The sequence below is a fragment of the Dipodomys ordii genome, unplaced genomic scaffold (assembly GCF_000151885.1).
Source record: "Dipodomys ordii isolate 6190 unplaced genomic scaffold, Dord_2.0 Scaffold192, whole genome shotgun sequence".
Lineage (NCBI taxonomy): Eukaryota > Metazoa > Chordata > Mammalia > Rodentia > Heteromyidae > Dipodomys > Dipodomys ordii.
In genome coordinates, this window is record NW_012267408.1 from 2682640 (window position 1) to 2701056 (window position 18417).

The following is an 18417-nucleotide window of genomic DNA, read 5'->3' on the forward strand; positions in this document are numbered from 1 at the left end:
AAGTAATATACTTTACTAATTGACATAACTTAGTAGGAAGGAACTGGTCATATTTTAAGTCAGGCATTAGAGAGAAGAGACTCTTATTTAAAGTCCTTCTGAACAATAATATGCATTCTCACTGTCTACCAGGCATTGAGTTTTGTTTTGTTCTCTTTGATAAGCATATATTAGTTATATAAGGGACTTCATTATGGTATTTTCATATGTGCATAAAATGTATCCTGTTCAACTTCACCACCTCTACCACTCTCCCTTATCTCTACTTCTCCTCTCTTATAACAATTTCAACAGGTCTATTGGTCTCTGTTCATATATGTATATAAAGTACTTCAATCATAGTTAGCTCCTTCACCCTCTCCTTTTGTACATCACCAAAGAAAACCTGTAATATTTCTGTAAAATTTCTGTCATTCATTTTTTTAGTATGTTAGTTGTGTGAAGGGGTTTCACTATGGAGATATATATATACACTGTACATACTGTACTCTATTGCACTTTTCTCCAATCCTCCCCTTCCAGCTATTATTCAGAAGTTTCAGACCTGGAGGCAGGTCAGCTGTCTAGGAATGGCTGACCACAAAGGAAGTCCTGCTTTTCCACAGACTTAAAAGGAAATGTAAAAAACTAAGGAATCCTCTGGAAGTTCCCTCATTTGAGTCAGCCCACTAACAGAGCTAAATGCAGCTAAAAATTATTCACAGGATTTAAAGGTGTGTGTGTGCGTGTGTGTGTGTTGTAGGACTAGAAGAAAGTATATGCATAGAATCACACCAAGATACCATTAGCCATACACTGGCTCATTTGTTTAATTTTCAAAGTTAATACTAAGTGCTGATAAAGAAGAAATAACTGGCATTCTCAAATAGTGAAATATAGTACTGCTATTTTGAAAAACAATAGGGTACGTCCTTTATAAATTAAGTATATATATATGTGTGTGTGTGTGTGTGTGTGTGTATATGTGATATATATATATATATATATATGTGATATATATATATATATATATATATATATATATATATATATTTATATATATATATATATATGTGATATATATATATATATATATATATATATATATATATATATATATATATATATTACTTTTTTTGTCAGTCGTGGGGCCTGAACTCTGGGTCTGGGCACTGTCCCTCAGCTCTTCAGCTCAAGGCTAGTACTCTACCACTTGAGCCACAGCAACACTTCTGGCTTTTTCTGCTTATATGGTACTCAGGAATCGAACCCAGGGCCTCATGCATACAAGGCAAGCACTCTACCACTGAGCCACCTTACCAGCCTTAAGTATATTTTTAACAGTAAGATTCAACTAACACCTATGTTTACCTAAGAGAAACAATGTTCACACAAAAATTGTAATGTTTTTATTTATAGATTTTATATGTATTATTTTAATGTTATAATTGAAATGAAAATCAAGAAGCTGCAAAGGCATTCAACTTTTTAGTGAGTATGAAGCAATGAAGGCACCTACTAGATTAAAGCTGTCTTGCTCTATTACACACAAGGGTCATCAATGGTGAGATTACTGTGATGCGCATCTGCTGTCTGGAATTTTTCAGTTTAAAAACAAATTTAAGGGAACTTGGCTATTGCTGACTCTTAGTCAGCAAACAGTGGGGAAACCATCTGCAGGTGCCTTAAATCGCTACACATAGGTTTATAGAAACAAGCTTCCCAGGTGGTGTTGCCGCTTGCTCTTGTGAGGACATTCCCATTTTAGGATGTTTGGATACACTCCTCCTGCTGGATAGTTTCCTTTGAGGGAAGGGTGTTTTTTTCCTCAGTATTCGTTTTCTTCAATTTTGATCGGTCAAACTTCTCCACTTCGGACATGTCTGGTTTACCACTCATCTTGAGTAAGAGGCTGGAGGCCTGGTGGCTCCTGCGAGGACGCTGGCAGGGGTAGAACGCTGGCTGGCTCGGAGCCGGTTGGGTCAGATTTTTATATATTTTATATATTCATATATACATCCCATATAATACATCCCATATAATAAAATAATGAAATTTAAATGTATTATTCTAAATTAAAGAAGTCATATTCAAAATTTTACATGACATTCTGGAGGAAAGTACAGGGACAAATAGATGAGTGGTTTCTGGGCTAGGGCTGTGGCAAGGGTTGACTACAAAAACATGCATGAGGGAATTTTTGTAGCTATCAATGATTGCAAAGATGATTACATGCATTTAATAAAACTCAGACCTAGCCAAATGCTGGTGACTCATACCTGTAATACTAGCTGTTCGGGAGGCTGAGATCTGAGATAGTGGTTCACAGCTACTCCAGGCAGGAAAACCCATGAAACCCACTTAATCTCCAATTAACCACCAAAAAGCTACAAGTAGAGCTGTGGATCAAATGGTTGAATACTAGCCTAGCACAAAAGCTCAGGGTCAGTGGCCAAACTCTGAGTTCAAGCCCCAGGACCAGCACAAAAACAAAGCCTCAAGAACTACACACTGAAAGAGGTGAATTTTCCAGAAAAAAAATCTCATTGAAAGAATATGCTATATGGAAGAAACTTTAACTCACTCAACTCTAAAAGAAAGCTTAGGACAAATGATGCATGTGTCCTCAGAGGTAATTGGAGTAACAGGATAAGAGTTGATGCCTCCTCACCCCTATCTAGGATTTTACAATGTTTTTTCCCTTAACACTCAGTAAAACATATACCATCTAAGTTTTCTATTGTGACCATATTAAATTGCTACAACATTTGCATTTGAACATTCGTTTACTGTCTCACAGTTCTGTGAATCCAAAGTCTGGTATATAAAATTTAGATTTTTCTCTTTAGAGACACATGAGACCAAAGTGAAGAGGTTAGCTGACCTGGGCTCTTTCTCATTTGAAAGCTCTACAGGAAAATCATTTCCAAGACCAACTGACTAGAAGAATCAAGTTTGGGGCAATTGTGAGGCTAAGGATATTTCTTTTCTTTTCTTTTCTTTTTTTGTCAGTTGTGGGGCCTGAATTCTGGGCACTGTCCCTCAGCTCTTCAGCTCAAGGCTAACACCCTACCACTTGAGCCACAGCACCACTTCCAGCTTTTTCTGCTTATGTGGTGCTGAGGAATTGAACCCAGGGCCTCCTGCATGCAAGGCAAGCACTCTACCACTGAGCCACCTTCCCAGCCCAAGGCTAAGGAAATTTCTAAAGTGGCTTCTAAAGTCTGTTTTTAGTTCATGGCCTCCTACATCATCAAAGCCAGTAACAGAAAAAAAAATACTTTTTTGTTGTTGGTGGTTATGGGGCTTGAACTCTGGACTTGGGTACTGTTCCTGAGCTCTTCAGCTCAAGGCTAGCACTCTACCACTTGAACCACAACTCCACTTCCAGTTTTCTGGTGGTTTATTGGAGATAAGAGTCTCACAGACATTCCTGCTTGGGCTGGCTTCAAACCACAATCCTGAAATCTTAGCCTCCTGAGTAGGATTACAGGCATGAGCAATGGGCGTCTGACTAAAAAATACTTTTTATATCCAGAAATGAATTTTAAAAATATGACCAAGTAGGCTTCATCCCACAGATGCAAGGTTGGTATAACATACACAAATCAATAAATGTAATTCACCACCTCAACAAAGCCAAAGACAAAGAACCATGATCATCTCAACAAATGCAGAAAAAGCCTTCAACAAAATACATCCATTCATGTTAAAAGTTTTGGAGAAGCTAGGAATAGAAGGAACATTACTTAAAATAATAAAGGTTATATATGACAGACTAACAACCAATATCATACTGAAGGGAAAAACAAATCATTTTAAAATCAGGAGCAAGGATGCCCACTTTCTCTACTCCTCTTCAATATAGTTCTGGAATTCCTAGCTAGAGCAATCAGGCAAAAATAGGACATTAAAGGGATTAACATCGAAAAAGAAGAAATCAAACTATCCTTATTTGCAAAGACCCAAAAGACTCCATCCCCAAAATCCTAGAGGTGATCAATTGCTTTGGCAAAGTAGCAGAACATAAAATTAACCCACAAAAAACATTAGCCTTTCTGAATGCCAACAATGTACAAGCAGAAAGGGAAATCAGGAAAACAACTCTATTTGCAGGAGCCTCAAAAAAAAAAAAGAATAAAATACTATGAATAAACCTAACCAAATATGTAAAAGATCTTTATAGTGAAAACTATAAAATCTAAAGAAATCAAAGAGGCCAGATAATGGAAAGACCTTCTATGTTCATGGATAGGTGGAATCAATATTATAAAAATGGGGCTGGGAAGGTGGCTCAGTGGTAGAGCGCTTGCCTTGCATGCCTGAGGCCCTGGGTTCGATTCCTCAGCACCACATAAGCAAAAAGAAAAAAACGCTGGAAGTGGCGCTGTGGCTCAAGTGGTAGAGCGCTAGCCTTGAGCTGAAGAGCTGAGGGACAGAGCCTAGGCCCAGAGTTCAGGTCCCACGACCGGACCCAAAAAATAAATAAATAAATAAAATAAATAAATAAAAATAGCTATACTGCCAAAACTAATACGCAAATTCATTGCAATCCCCATCAAAATCCCAATAATTTTTACCGAGATAAAGCAATCCAAAATTTCATATGGAACAACAAAATAGCCAAAGCAATTATAGGCAAAAAAAGTAATGTGAGTTGTATCACCCTACCAAACCTCCAGCTCTACTACAGAGCTATAATAACAAAAACATCTTTGTATTGGCACAGAAAAATGGACCCAAAGATCAATGGAATAGATTAGAAGACCCAGTTATCTAATATTTGTAAGGGAACAAAGACATACAGTGGGGGGAGGAGGAGAAATCGTCTCTTCAATAATTGGTGTTGGGAAAACTAGGCATCCAAATGCAGAGAAAGTGAATCTGTTTGTCACCATGCACTAATATCACTTCAAAGTGGATCAAAGAACCAAAACTTTGAAACTACTGCAAGAAAGAGGGGGAGAAACATTAGAACTTACAGATATAGGTAGAAATCTCTTGAAAAAGTCCCAGGGGCACAACAGATAGGAGAGAGACTTGACAAGTGGGACTACCTCAAAATAAAAAATTTCTGCACAGCTAAGGACATAGTTACTAAACTAGAAAGACAGCCAATAAACTAGGAAAAGATCTTTACCAAAAGTATATCAGACAAAGGCCTAATATCCAATATCTACAAGGAGCTCAAGAAACTAACCCTTCCAACCCTAATAAACCAATCACTAAATGGGCAAAGGAGCTAAGGAGAGAGTTCTCAGAAGAGATAAGAATGGCAAAGAAACACATGAGGAAATGCTCATCATCCCTGGACAGAAAGGAAACGCAAATCAAACAACTGAGATTCCATCTCACCCTTGTTAGATTGGTCAACATTGTAAATTAGAACAAATGTTAGTGGAGGTGTGGGGAAAAAGGAACCCTACTGCACTGTTGGTGGAAACATAAACTAGTACAACTATGGACAGCACAGTCAGGAGGTGCCTCAAGAAACTAAATATAGATCTTCCCTATAATTCAGCCATACCACTCCTGGGCAAGCATCATGAGCCCAGATATAATAAACACATCCCCACATCCATGTACATTGCCACGCTAGTCACAATAGCCAAGAAATGGAAACAACCCAGATGCCCCACAACAGATGAGTGGATCCAAAAAATGTGGTATCTATACATAATGGAATTTTACACAGCCATTAGAAAGAATAAATAATGTCATTTTAGGGAAAATGGATAGAACTGGAATAAATCCTGTTAACTGAGGTAAGCCAAATTAAGAGAGACAAATAGCTCATGTTCTCTCTGATACGCAGAAAGGAAATCTAAAATATACTGATATGATAAATTATACAGGATTCTAGATACACACAGTGAGTCCAAGAGAATACTCTTAGGAAAGAAATATAAAAGTGCAATGCCTCATTGTATTTACCTAAAATCATATATATTGAAACAAACTCCAAGATATGAAAACAAGGTATCTTTTAGTTTTTAATTTTTTTAGTTTTTGATAGTTCTGCCTTTTCTTTATGTATGGTGTATTCAAGTACGTATCTTCGGGAGAACAAAGGGGAAGGTACAGAATCTGAAGGAAAAAGGCTGAAGTGCAGCAGTGGAGCTCACAGGGCACTGATAAAAGTGAATTATGCAGCTTGTGGGTGGAGACAGGACCGGGAGTGAGGGAACAGAAGACACTGTACAAAAGGAAATGTACTCATTACCTGACTCATGTAATTGAAATCCCTCTGTATATGACTTTTATAACAATAAACTTTAAAATAAATAAATAAAACTCTTTCTGCGCTCACATTCTCTTCAACCTCCAGCTAGGAGAAACTTCCTGTTTAGGGGACCAGATCATTACTTGGAGACTGCCTAGCTATTCTAGGATAATTCTGTGTATGTGTGTTTGTGTGTGCTGGTAAGGGATCTCGAACTCAGGACCTCGGTGCTGCCCTTGAACTCTTTGCTCAAGGCTAGCACTCTACCACTTGAGCCAGTTTCACTTCTGACATTTTGTGGCTAATTGGAGATAAAGAGTCTCACAGGGAGATAAAGAGTCTCACAGAGTTTTCCTGCCCAGGCTGGCTTTGAACCTCAATCCTCAAATCTCAGCCTCCTCAGTAGCTAGGATTAAAGGCATAAGCCACTACCATCCAGCTCAGGATAATCTATTTTAAAGTCAACTGATTAGAAACCTTAATTATACTGGCAACACCTTTTTTTGCCCTAGGAATGACATCAGGTAAAAGGCACATTAGACAATGACTTAGCACACTTGCAAATGAAACAAAATTTAAAATAACTTTACTGGAAATATATGTGTGTGTGTGTGAGTGAGTGTGTGTGTGTGTGTGTGTGTGTGTGTGCACGCGCACACACACATATCATGAGATAGTTAAAGCCAGATAATTTTCAAATGCATTACCTTACATATTTCTTGGCAAGAGCATCTAACATCCTACATTTCATGAATACAACAGACAATAGTCTGTTGGTTATTAACAATAGTCACTTGGTTATCTTTTTAAATGCTAATGGAAACACACTACATCAATTTATGTCCCACTATTGGTCTGCAATCTATAATTTATTTCAAAAAAGGCCAGCCTGCCCTTTCAAATCTCCATTTTCAGTAATATGAAAGAGTTCTAGGAAAGAATTCTCAGGGTCTGTGTAACACTTATTATACGCAAAGTTAAGGAGCAAACTAATCACAAGAAAAACAGACAAACCAGTCTACAGAATAGGTGGCCAGTATTAGTCAAGGCTATCAAGATAATAAATCAAAGAAAAGAAACTGTCAAAATCCAGAAACTAGGGAAACATGAAAAGTAAATGCAGTTAATAATCTTGGACTGGATGTTGGCACATAAAAATTAACAATGGGAAAATCAGTAAAATCAAAGGAAGCTAGAGCTGTTTTAATAGTAACCTATAAAGGTCAGTTTCTAAGTCTTGACAAATGTACCTGGGAATGTTAAGATGTCAGCAATGTTGCTACTAAGGAGTATACAGAAGTCCTGAGGGCCACGTGTGTGACACACATCTATAATCCCAGCTAGACTAGAAGCAGAGGTAGAAATTGAGGTCTGAGGTTAACCCAGACAAAAGCACAAGACCCTATCCGAAAAATAAACTACAAGGCAAAAGAGAATGGAATATGGCTCAAGTGGTAGAGTACTGGCTTACTAGTGTACGGTCCTCAGTTCAAACCCTATTACAGCAAAGAAAACAAAAAGACCTCTTTATAAATTTCCATTAATATGGTACTACACTGAAATGTTACAAGACACAGTGTCACTGCATTATTCTAGACAGTAGATCCTGTGGAGTCTCAACAGTGATTCACAATCCAAAAATAATGAAGAACTACTCTCTAAGGCTTCCTGTGTCACTGCATTATTCTAGACAGTAGATCCTGTGGAGTATCAACAGTGATTCACAATCCAAAAATAATGAAGAACTACTAAGGTTTCCTGCTGCAAAACTTCCCAGTGCTTCCTTAACCATCACTTCCTGTTATCCACACTTCCAAATAAACAAACAAAAAAAAATAGCCTAGACTAGGAAGAGAAATTACTGTTTAGGGTATATCAAACTCCAGTATGAGAAGGTTAAAAACATTCTGGAGTCAGACCGTATACATGTAAATATACTTACTGCCAGTTATACACTTAAAATTAGCTAAAATAGTGGGAGATAACCCATTTAGAAAGCACAAAGCCCTGAATTTAAACCTTAGTGCTGAAGAAAAGAAGTTAAAACAGAAAATTTTATATTTATGCATGTAAATGAAAATTTTAATTTAAAATTTAATTTAAATTATAAAAAGGGTACTGGTATATGCTATAGAATGGACAAACAAAGGTTATTAAAAGCCAGACACAAAAGGCAGCATATTATATATGTCATTCTTATTCCATTGTAAAATGTTATTCATTATGACAATAGTTATACATATCTGTGATACACACAACACACATATACACAAACTAAATTGCACACTTCATTTGTTCTGACTTTTGTTTCCAAGATAGGATTACACTAGGTAGCCTAGCCTAATCTAGAACTTTGTATGCAGCCAAAGCTGGAGTTAAACTTACTATCCTCCTGCCTCAGCTATCTGAGTGATGAGATTACAGGCTTGCACCACCATGCAAACTGTACACCTGAAATTAGTGGGTCATGTGACTTTTGAGTTATACCTCAATAAAACTGTTAGAATAAAATTGTAACTGGTTTTCAACCTAAGAGTACAATTATTTGAATTCCTAAGAATACTAGCCCATAAATTGTAGAGCACATTCTAGTGACACGCTAGAAAAGAGAACAAAATTAATGTAATAACTGGTAAGAATGGCTGACAAGCCTGGTCTAGAGGCATGGCTCAAGTAACAGAGTAATCACTGAATTTACCATAATTAGTAAAAGTCTATGCCTGGGAATAATGGCTCTCTGATCACAGTGCAAGAACAAAAGCAAAATATCAAACACAGCAGAATGAATTTGATCAAAGACCTTTATTCTGGTCTTCATCATTCATTAGGACACTTAACAAAACAGTTTCTTCATCTCTACCCCATGCTGCATCCAGGCCTGAAGTGGAAGACAGACACAAGTACTGGAAGACCTTGTGGAGAAAGCTATCCGCTGAGATCTCTGCTTATCGCAGATTAGATAAATATAGAACAGAACACTGTATAGCTATGCAGACTCTGTTCTTCAGAGCTGAGGCCTGCAGAAAGGGATGAGCTGAAGAATGAAGTGAAGGCTCAAAAAACTGCCCAGCTCAGCAATCAATCCAAAGTACCTACAAATACAAAGTGCAATGTGTAAATCAGGTGCTCTGAGAGCTACATTACTGTAACAAACTGGGCAAAGTTAACAAAGCAGACGTGTTGGTACTGGCAGCACTTTAGTCTTCAGAATATCTATCCAAAAGATCCCAGAGAAAAATATGTTATCACAAAAGATGGGGAGTAACAAATTAGGTAAAACAACCAAGGGTATACGAATCAGAGGCAGGAGAGAAGTTATTGTGTTAACTAATTAACATTCATGGTGAACAAACAAGAGTTGAGTAAAACAAAATAAATAAGAAATGTGCTCAAAGAAAAGGGCTTTTAATCAATCTTTTTAGAAAGTCCCAGTTTAAGATGGGACTGAGCCCAGAAATTTGCATGTCCTCAAACTCAAGATTTCAATCCTCACTGTTCAAGAAGCTGAGACCTGGAATATCAAGCTTTGAAGCCAACCAGAGCAGAAGAGTCCATGAGATTCTACCTCGAAAATAATTGGCAAAAAACTAGACTAGTGGCATAACTCAAGCTGTACAGCACCAACCAAGCAAGCAAGGCAAGCAAAAGTAAGGTTCTGAGTTCAAACCCTGGTACTGACAAGAAAGAAAGAAAGGAAAAGAGAATAAACTAAGGTCAGAAAAAATTATATAGAATATATCATGGAGAGGCAAAATTAAGGTTGACATTTTAGATACTTCAACAGGAACCTTCGAGAGAAAGGAGAACAAAATACAGCAATATCTGAATATATCTTCAGGTATTCTGAAGAAGCTCAAGTGCTGACTACATAAAAAGAAATCCACACTTTTATATATTAGAATGAGACCTATAGAAAATTGAACAAAGGGGCTGGGAAGGTGGCTCAGTGGTAGAGTACTTGCCTTGCATGCATAAGGCCCTGGGTTCAATTCCTCAGCACCACATAAGCAAGAAAAAAGCCGGAAGTGGCACTGTGGCTCAAGTGGTAGAGCGCTAGCCTTGAGCTGAAGAGCTGAGGGACAGCGCCCAGGCCCAGAGTTCAGGCCCCACGACTGGACCCAAAAAAAAAAAAAAAAAAAAAAAATTTTAAGAAAAGAAAGAAAATTGAACACAAAGAGAAAAAAACTGGTTTTGAGGGAGAGGGGTGCAGTTTGTTTGGATTCTGTTTGTTTTTGATAAGAGTTTTACTATGTAATCCAACTGGATTCAAACTCAACCCAGGCTGACCTCATACTTTGGGTCTTCTGCTTCAGCCTCTATTTACACTATAAGCATGTACCATTTAGCTAAAGACAAAATCTTAAAAGGGAACAAATAAGGTTCAAAATACAGAAAAAAGTTCTATCATTAAGCTTTGATAAATTACAGTAGCATGTTATAACCAATAGGTTAGCCACTAAAGGGACAGAAAAAGAATATAACTAGTAGAAGGGGGTAAAGGAATGTTAATTCAAAAGAAGGCAGAAAGTAGAGATAAAAAAAAAAATAACAGGTAGAATGATTAGCAAGGATAAAATAAGGAGGGTGATACAAACCCATAGATGCCCCAAAGACATTTAACATTAATAAATTAAATGCTCCAGTTAAAAGCAATGAGTATCTGAATTGAAAAAAAAGTTATATTCCATTTTCAAAAGATATGAAAACATAAAAACAAAACAATGAAAACAGGTACCACAAAAACACTAAAGCTAGAAAAAGAAAGAAGGGGGTAACAATGCTTGACAAGAAATGTACTCAAGACCTTATTCATGTAACTGTAACCCCTCTGTACAGCACCTTTACAATAAAATAAAATTTAAAAAAAAATAAACACTAAAGCTGGTAAACTCTGGCAACATTAGAGAAAATAGACGTTAAGGCATTTTGCCTTGGAGACACTTAACACTACTAGAAATAATAGTTAACTTATAAATATAGAGACTGAATCCCAAACAATGCATAAGAGTATCAAATTTGTATATACCTAACAAAACTTGATACTGTATCTACCTACAAAATAGCCTTTGTCTTAAAGTATACACAAAATCTTAAAGTATACACAAAACACTGCTAAGACTTACACTGGACTAATAAAACAAAGTAGACAATTAACTCAGATTATGAATAGGTGTAAAGAGAAGTAACTACATAGCTAAAAATTGAAAGAATACTCAATAATCTGAGTTTGAAAACCATGGGAATGCATCTTCAAAGACGTTTAAAAAGGGCTGGGAAGTGGCTCAGTGGTAGAGTGCTTGCCTCACATGCATGAGGCCCTGAGTTCAATTCCTCAGCACCACATAAACAGAAAAAGCCAGAAGTGGCACTGTGGCGCAAGTGGTAGAGCACTAGCCGAGCTGAAGAGCTGAGAGACAGCGCCCAGAGTTCAAGCCCCACAACCAACAACAACAACAAAAAAAGACATTTAAAAACTAAAAGTACCACAGGTCTAGGTGGATTTGAAGATGCAGAGCAGAGGAATGTACTGAATGAAATAAATCAAGAAAGGACTTTAAAAGGCAATGAAGTTTAGAGGGGCAATGAAAAATCCTTTAGGTGGAAAAGTGAGAATGAATTGTAGGTGGAAAAGTGAGAATGAATTGAAGATACATAACTTTCAGAAAGGTATTCAATCAGAACATATGTCTTCAACAGGAAGATTCAGGAATTAAGCAGCAGAAATTGCTTTGAGAGAAGGTAGTTAAAATGTGGTATTTCAAATATTTGCTATTTATTTCTATGACAAGATTTAGTTAGTGATCAAGTTAACTCAAACTTCTGAAGAACCAACAGAAATTTTAGTACAGAATTTCCCTGCAGCATAATAATCACTTTACATACACTACTGAAGGAAAAAAAGAGAAAACCTTTAAAGGTTTTTAATTGTTTCTGATTTCTAACATTGTATTGGGGGAGGGGGGAGTTTTTATATTTAGATATCAACCTACACAGGTGTAAGTTGAATCTCTGTAACTCCACTAATGTTTTTCAAATCCTCTCTCTCCTCTTGATGGTTACTTTCCAACTTTCCAGTAGAAGTTCTAATTCTCCAGGTGTGAAAAATGAATTACACTGGAGTTAGTAATAAGGTTTTTCTCCTCTCCTAATAGGAAGAAGAGAGAAGGAATTATTCCTCTACAAAGGGAAACAGGCATCTATTTCATAAAGACAACTCTTTTCCTTAACATCAAAAAGATAGATGTAGGGGCTGGGAAGGTGGCTCAGTGGTAGAGCGCTTGCCTTGCATGCCTGAGGCCCTGGGTTCGATTCCTCAGCACCACATAAGCAAAAAGAAAAAAGCCAGAAGTGGTGCTGTGGCTCAAGTGGTAGAGCGTTAGCCTTGAGCTGAAGAGCTGAGGGACAGCGCCCAGGCCCAGAGTTCAGGCACCACGACAGGACCCCCCCCCAAAAAAAAAGATAAATGTAAATGATTATCCACTAATAGAAAACTCACCTTCCAAAAAGGCAAATTCATCCACAGCTTCTATAGCATTATCTGAAACATACAACAAAGGGGCATTTGAACCAGGCTGGTCATTTGCTCTTCAGCCTCTCCACACCCAAAAACACAATCCAGGTAAGAGCTGAGGATTTATGCAAATCAGGTCATTTCTGAAAATATGTCTCCTTCTTTATATCCACTTTTTATTCCACGACTAACTTACATATGAGCTAGCTACCTCTACAAAAGAAAAGCCCAAATAACTGTTCAATGGGGAGTAGAGGAGAGAGGAAGCTCTCCTACAATCCAGTTTTATACTTAAATTCATTTATTCTCTTTGCTCTGACAGATATCAGAAAAGTTTGGCAACAAAAAGGGAATGTGACCCAGGAACCGGTGGCTCACTCCTGTAATTCTAGTTATTCAGGAGGCTGAGATCTGAGGATCGTGGTTCAAAGCCAGCCAGGGCAGGAAAAGTCCCGGAGACTCTTTGTCTCCAAGTAACCACCAGAAAACTGGAAGTGGAGCTGAGGCTCAAAGTGTTAAGAGTTCTGCCCTTGAGCAACAGTTCAAGCCACCACTAACAAAATAAAAAGGTGGGGGGGGGGAGTGGGGAGAGTGGGGAGTGGGGAGAGTGAGATACACAGTATGTAGGCTTACACATGGACAAGGGGTTACCGGCCACCCAACAGTCAGACATCAAATCCTCAGTGATGCATTCTCAAAGAACAAATGCAGAACCCTTGGTGTCCCTTTTGTCTATTCCCAGTTGCCACAATGCCACTCTACCCAAATCTCTCCTCTGGAGGGTTTTCCTCTTTCCCTGTTGAGCACAGCAATAGGCATCTTTCGCGATGGTCTCCACAAACAGCTCCTGTGAAGCAAACAAGCAGGGGAAAGATCAAGGTGGAGTTCCGGCTCACTGAGTTGGGGTATGATCCCCTTCGAGGAGTCGGGTGGTGAAGGTCGAAGGGAGGGTCGGGCACAGAGAGGGGTTTTGAAAGCTAAAGTTGCTCAGGATTTCCTGAAGGTCCTCCAGCTGTCCTTTCCCCGGAGTTCAGATCTGACACATCCCTCCCCAATTAGTTGCAAATCACTTATTCACTAGATCCCCAAGTCCAGATTCTCCCAAGATCTTGATCACTCAGGATCTAGACCTCCCAGGCCGTCCGAAGTCCTTCTTCCCGCCTTTCCCTCCTGGCCCCGCCCCCCGACGCCCCGGGTCCCGCCCCCTGCGCACGCCCCGCTCTCCTCCCGCCCCTCCCACCCGCGCGACCCCGTGTGCCCTCGCGTTCCCGCCGCACCGCAGCTCGCGCCAGAATGAAGATGGCTTCCTGGCCCGCTAGCGTCACGTCGGGGTCCGCCTTCACCAAGGCCTTCACTCGCGCCAGGGGCAGCCTGGAAAGACGAGCCCCGGGCGCATTCGCTGGGGGTTGGGGCTGTGAGGCCGCTGACTCCCCTCCGGATCCCTCCTCCTCCCGGGGCGTCCCGCTCCCAGCTGCCGCCGCCGCCGCCGCCATGCCGCCCCGGAGCGGACTGTGTGCACACGCCTCCCAACTGGGCTCGCGCAGGCGTCGCCGGCCCCTTTCCCGCGCGGAATGGAAGCCACGCCCTCTTTGCGCGCACGCCTCCGCCCTCGCGCGGCAGGGCGCGCCGGAAGTCGGGCGGGGGCACTGGGCCCCTCCCCCTGGCTCAGGTCCTGGTCTCCGGAGACCTTTCCCTTCCGGTCGCCCCCCCCCCCCCGGTGGCCGCCTCTAAAGCAAAACCTACCCGGGTTGTTCCCGGCTGGTGCTGGCTCCGCCCGGGGCCCGCAGGGGTCTCAGCACCGGGGCCTCCCCACGCCGCTGTGGAAGACGCATGGTCCCGGCGGGGGACACGAACAAGACGAGGCTGGACACCGTGGAGCGTGGGGACCTCGAGGCCCCGGTGCGCGGCAGATCAGTGGGTCTCTTACACGCCCAAACACCCTGGAGACAGGAGATCTGTTGTTTCCACGGCCTAGAGCAATCTTGTATTGGGATTAAACTCTGAACTCGTAGGTTACACACGAGTGTACATATTTTTTTGGCAAGTCACTTTTTTTTTAACGTTGATCACAAGGCTTGGACTCCGTCCCTGAGCTTTTGTGCTCAAAGCTAGTGCTCTACCACCTGAGCCACACCTCCACTTCTGGCTTTGTGCCGGTTAATTGGATATAAGAGTTTCTGGGATTTACCTGGCTGGACTGGCTTTGAACCGCAATCCTAAAACCTCAGTTTGCTGAGTAGGATTATAGGAATGAACCACAGGCAATGCAGTTCTTGCTTTTCCCTGCTATTGAACATGAGTTTAAATTGGTGCCTTTCCCAAGAACTCTGCTCTTAAACACAGTATGCCCCCCCCCCGTGACAGACAATCATTTGAATTGAAGATTCTTGTGGTACCTTTGAAACTTAACCAATGTCTTCATCATCTTTCTCTACTCAAGCTTACTGTAAAATCTATTCCCACAGCATGCATGCCATAACATTATTTGTTCTTTAATTAGCACCAGATGTCTTTTAGCCCTGAGGTAGAACATTTCGATTTTATTTCTTTAAAATTATCTTGAAAACTAAAAGACAAAACTTGAAGATTCTCATGGAACACTCATTCCCCAAGAACATATCTACAGACATACTTAGAAACACAGCTTCAATAGCACAACCAAATCACAGCCAATGCATTTAAGTGGTATGTTACTTTACTAAGGTCTTGGGAGAACTACAGGGAAACAACAACCAAAACTGTCAGCAACCTGGTTAATCTGGCTTACAGAAGTCCTGTTCATCTTCAGCTTCAATCAACTTCTAGGCTGTTTTACAGCTTCTCTTCACATCAAACCTCACAAGCATCTGAAGACCCAGCAACAAAAAATTTCCTCTGGCCAGGCACCAGTGGCTCATGCCTGTAATCCTAACTACTCAGGATGCTGAGAGCTGAGGGTCCCAGTTCAAAGTCAGCGTGGGCAGGACAGTCCTTGAGACTCTTATCTCCAATTAACCACTAGAAAACCGGAAGTGGCATTGTGGCTCAAGTAGTAGAGCACTCACCTTGAGCTGAAGAGCTCAGGGACAGCGCCCAGGCCCAAAGTTCAAGCCCCACGATGACCAACAACCAAAACAAACAAACAAAAACTTCCTCTGCTGGCAGTGGACCATTTCCTATCCCTTTATCCACAAGAGGGAACCTGATTTCCACTCAAGTGCCTGGGCACATCAAAGGACTGTGTTGCCCAGGATACAGATAACCAGGATTACCCAAAGGCCTCACCTAGATGGTCTTGATAATTCCACATATAGTGGTGCAGGACTCTTACTCCATACAATCCCTTATGGTGGCTGACCCCTTTGGTTTTCATTGTTTGATTAAGAAGTCTCCTGCCAACCTTAATGATAAATACATAGCTTTGCTTGTACATCCACTAAATGCCGGATGTGACTGTAGGAGTCCCCCAAACTGGCCTCCCAAGACCCTGTGAATTCCCTTCTCAGCCTCCTCCCCATTACTTCCCACCACACTTCTCCCAGCCAGCAGACAAGATGCTGCAGAAAGTTCTAGTAGTTCAGATATGTCATTGGTCATTATAGATGTTATTTTCCTAGGTTCTACTTATTAGTAAAGGTTTCAGTGAAAGGAAATCCAGCTTTGAACAAGTGAATCATTTAGGTTAATTAAAATGCCCTTTCAAGGAAAACATTATCTTTCTGTAGTTGGCCAAAGGCCTAATCACAATCCTCCAATTTGTGGCACCACTGACTCCTAATATCACCATGATCAAAGCCAGATGAAGTATTATGTAGAAATAAAGTTAGCCAAGGGAGCAAACCAAAAACACATGTACACTATTGTCAAGGTAGTAGGATAAAATAGAATAAATACTAAGAATAAATCATATAAAATATGAAAGACTAAATCCCATAAGTTTAAAAGACAAAACAAGAAAATACTAACTAGATAAATACACTAGAAAGAAAAAAAGGTCCATGTACTTAAAGAATGAAAAGTTAAATGTAGTCAAAAATAGAGTGCAAATTCTAACATCCTCTATTAGGTAAACTGGGACAAAAGGTGGAGCTTCAGGGTCCTTTGGCCTATGTATCCTGTAGGTTTTCCCACTACCATTGAGAACCACCAAAAGCATTCTGTTCTCTGAGGAGTTCTCCCCAAGTCAGCAAAATGCACAACAAAGGGCATCAGGCAACAAGGATCTCTCTATGCAGCTCCAGCTGCAAGGCATTTTTATGTCACTGTTAGTTCATAATTAAGACATTTAGCTCCTAGACACTAAAGTGCTCTAGTTGGCTTTCCAACCAATGGGTATGCAAAGCCAAAATCAAATTAGTCACTTTCCCCATAAGCAGAGAGCATACCTGCCAGTGCCTGTCTACCATGTATTTTAGCCTGGAGGCCACCCTCAGGGATTTTCTCATGATCCTTGCTTATTGCTTCTACCTCTCACAGGGCACTGGGCTGATTCAGGTCGGACTGGCACTGCTCAGCTAATTCAACATAGCAATTTCCAGGCCTCTGGTCACAAATACAAGGTCTTAATATTTTCCTATGTCTGTAACAATAGAATGAGTAGTTTTGTTTAGTGCTTAAGTGCTAATTCCTGGTGAGTTGGTATAGCCTGCCAGCCCAAGTCTAGTGAGAACCTCTGGGACTGAGGCCTCAGGAAGCAGCCTTCCTGGCTCTATTTTTATATCTTTAAAGTAATATGCTCTCAGGACTGGAGAAGCTCAGAAAAAAAACATCAATGCAAGAGCCTGAAATCCCTGAAAGCAGGAAAAAAGTAACAGGGTTTGCTTATCATACTCTCACCCTAATAATGAAGACTCACTCCATCCTGGCAGTCAATTCTGACTCCTAGACCTGTGTGTGTATCTGTGTATGAGAGAGACAAAGACAGAGACAGAGAGATGGTAAAAAGATGTACAAAGTTACTAAGTTATCCATGAAGTTTTAACACTTGCTACAATATCAGAGATGGACAGAGAAGGGTGGAGGTGATAGGAATTATTAAACTTTCCTCTGGAGATCTTAGCAATTGTATCTCTGATTATAATATATGTATATATTTTTGTAAATTAAAAATTATCATAAAATTAAATTGAAAAAAGAATAGACTAGACCTGCAGAGAAAGAAGAAATAGTTCATAAAAAGTGACTGGAAGCGAATTCCAGGAAATGGATTATTTATGGTGGTGGTAGTGGTGTATGCTTTTTTTTCTTTTCTGCCTTTTTTGGGTGGAGAGGAAGGGTGACAATCATGGTATTCAATATACACTCTATGGAAAATGAACTATGCAACTTGTGGGTAAGGATGGGAGGAGGGACAGGAGAAAGACCAAGGAAACATTGTCCAAAAGAGAAATGTACTCATTGCCTGAATTATAAAATGGTAACCCCTCTGTACAACATAATAATAACAATAAAATTGTATGTTTTTTAAAAACTGACTGGTAGCATGAATTTGCATTTACATGCGAGAAGCCATGCCCAGTGAGAAAGTATGCCAGCATAGATCAAAACCATGGAGATACAAATCTCCTTCCCTCCCAGACCAGCCCAGGTCCTACAGGATATTGACACTTCAAATCATCACTCTATGGGTGAACAAAGCCCATCTTTGACAGGCATGAATGAGGAGATAATTACCTTTGCAGGCAGGAGTCTGTGCAAACTCATTTTAACTGAGAAAATACCTTGG

At 40.2% G+C, this 18417-nt stretch overlaps 1 protein-coding gene and 1 pseudogene across 1 annotated transcript; both read right to left on the minus strand.

Annotated features, from left to right (window-relative positions):
• Window positions 1–1696: 1696 nt before the first annotated feature.
• Window positions 1697–1950, minus strand: LOC105999572 (annotated as a pseudogene).
• Window positions 1951–8985: 7035 nt separating this feature from the next.
• Pole4 (polymerase (DNA-directed), epsilon 4, accessory subunit) lies at window positions 8986–14258 on the minus strand. The gene is made up of 4 exons (XM_013034614.1): window positions 13991–14258; window positions 13476–13560; window positions 12699–12740; window positions 8986–9294 (listed from the first exon to the last, which is right to left on the minus strand). The coding sequence occupies exons 1-4, from the start codon at window positions 14204–14206 to the stop codon at window positions 9281–9283; spliced, it is 357 nt and encodes a 118-aa protein (XP_012890068.1). The 5' UTR covers window positions 14207–14258; the 3' UTR covers window positions 8986–9280.
• Between the last annotated feature and the right edge of the window lie 4159 nt (window positions 14259–18417).

What these genes read in the sequence shown, in the direction of transcription:
- Pole4 (XM_013034614.1), bottom strand. Translation starts at nt 14,206, where the DNA reads ATGGCGGCGGCGGCGGCGGCAGCTGGGAGCGGGACGCCCCGGGAGGAG. An exon ending in TCATTCTGGCGCGAGCTGCG is followed by an intron (nt 13,561 to 13,990) that starts GTGCGGCGGGAA and finishes TTTGCTTCACAG; the next exon opens with GAGCTGTTTGTGGAGACCAT. An exon ending in CCTCCAGAGGAGAGATTTGG is followed by an intron (nt 12,741 to 13,475) that starts GTAGAGTGGCAT and finishes TGTATGTTTCAG; the next exon opens with ATAATGCTATAGAAGCTGTG.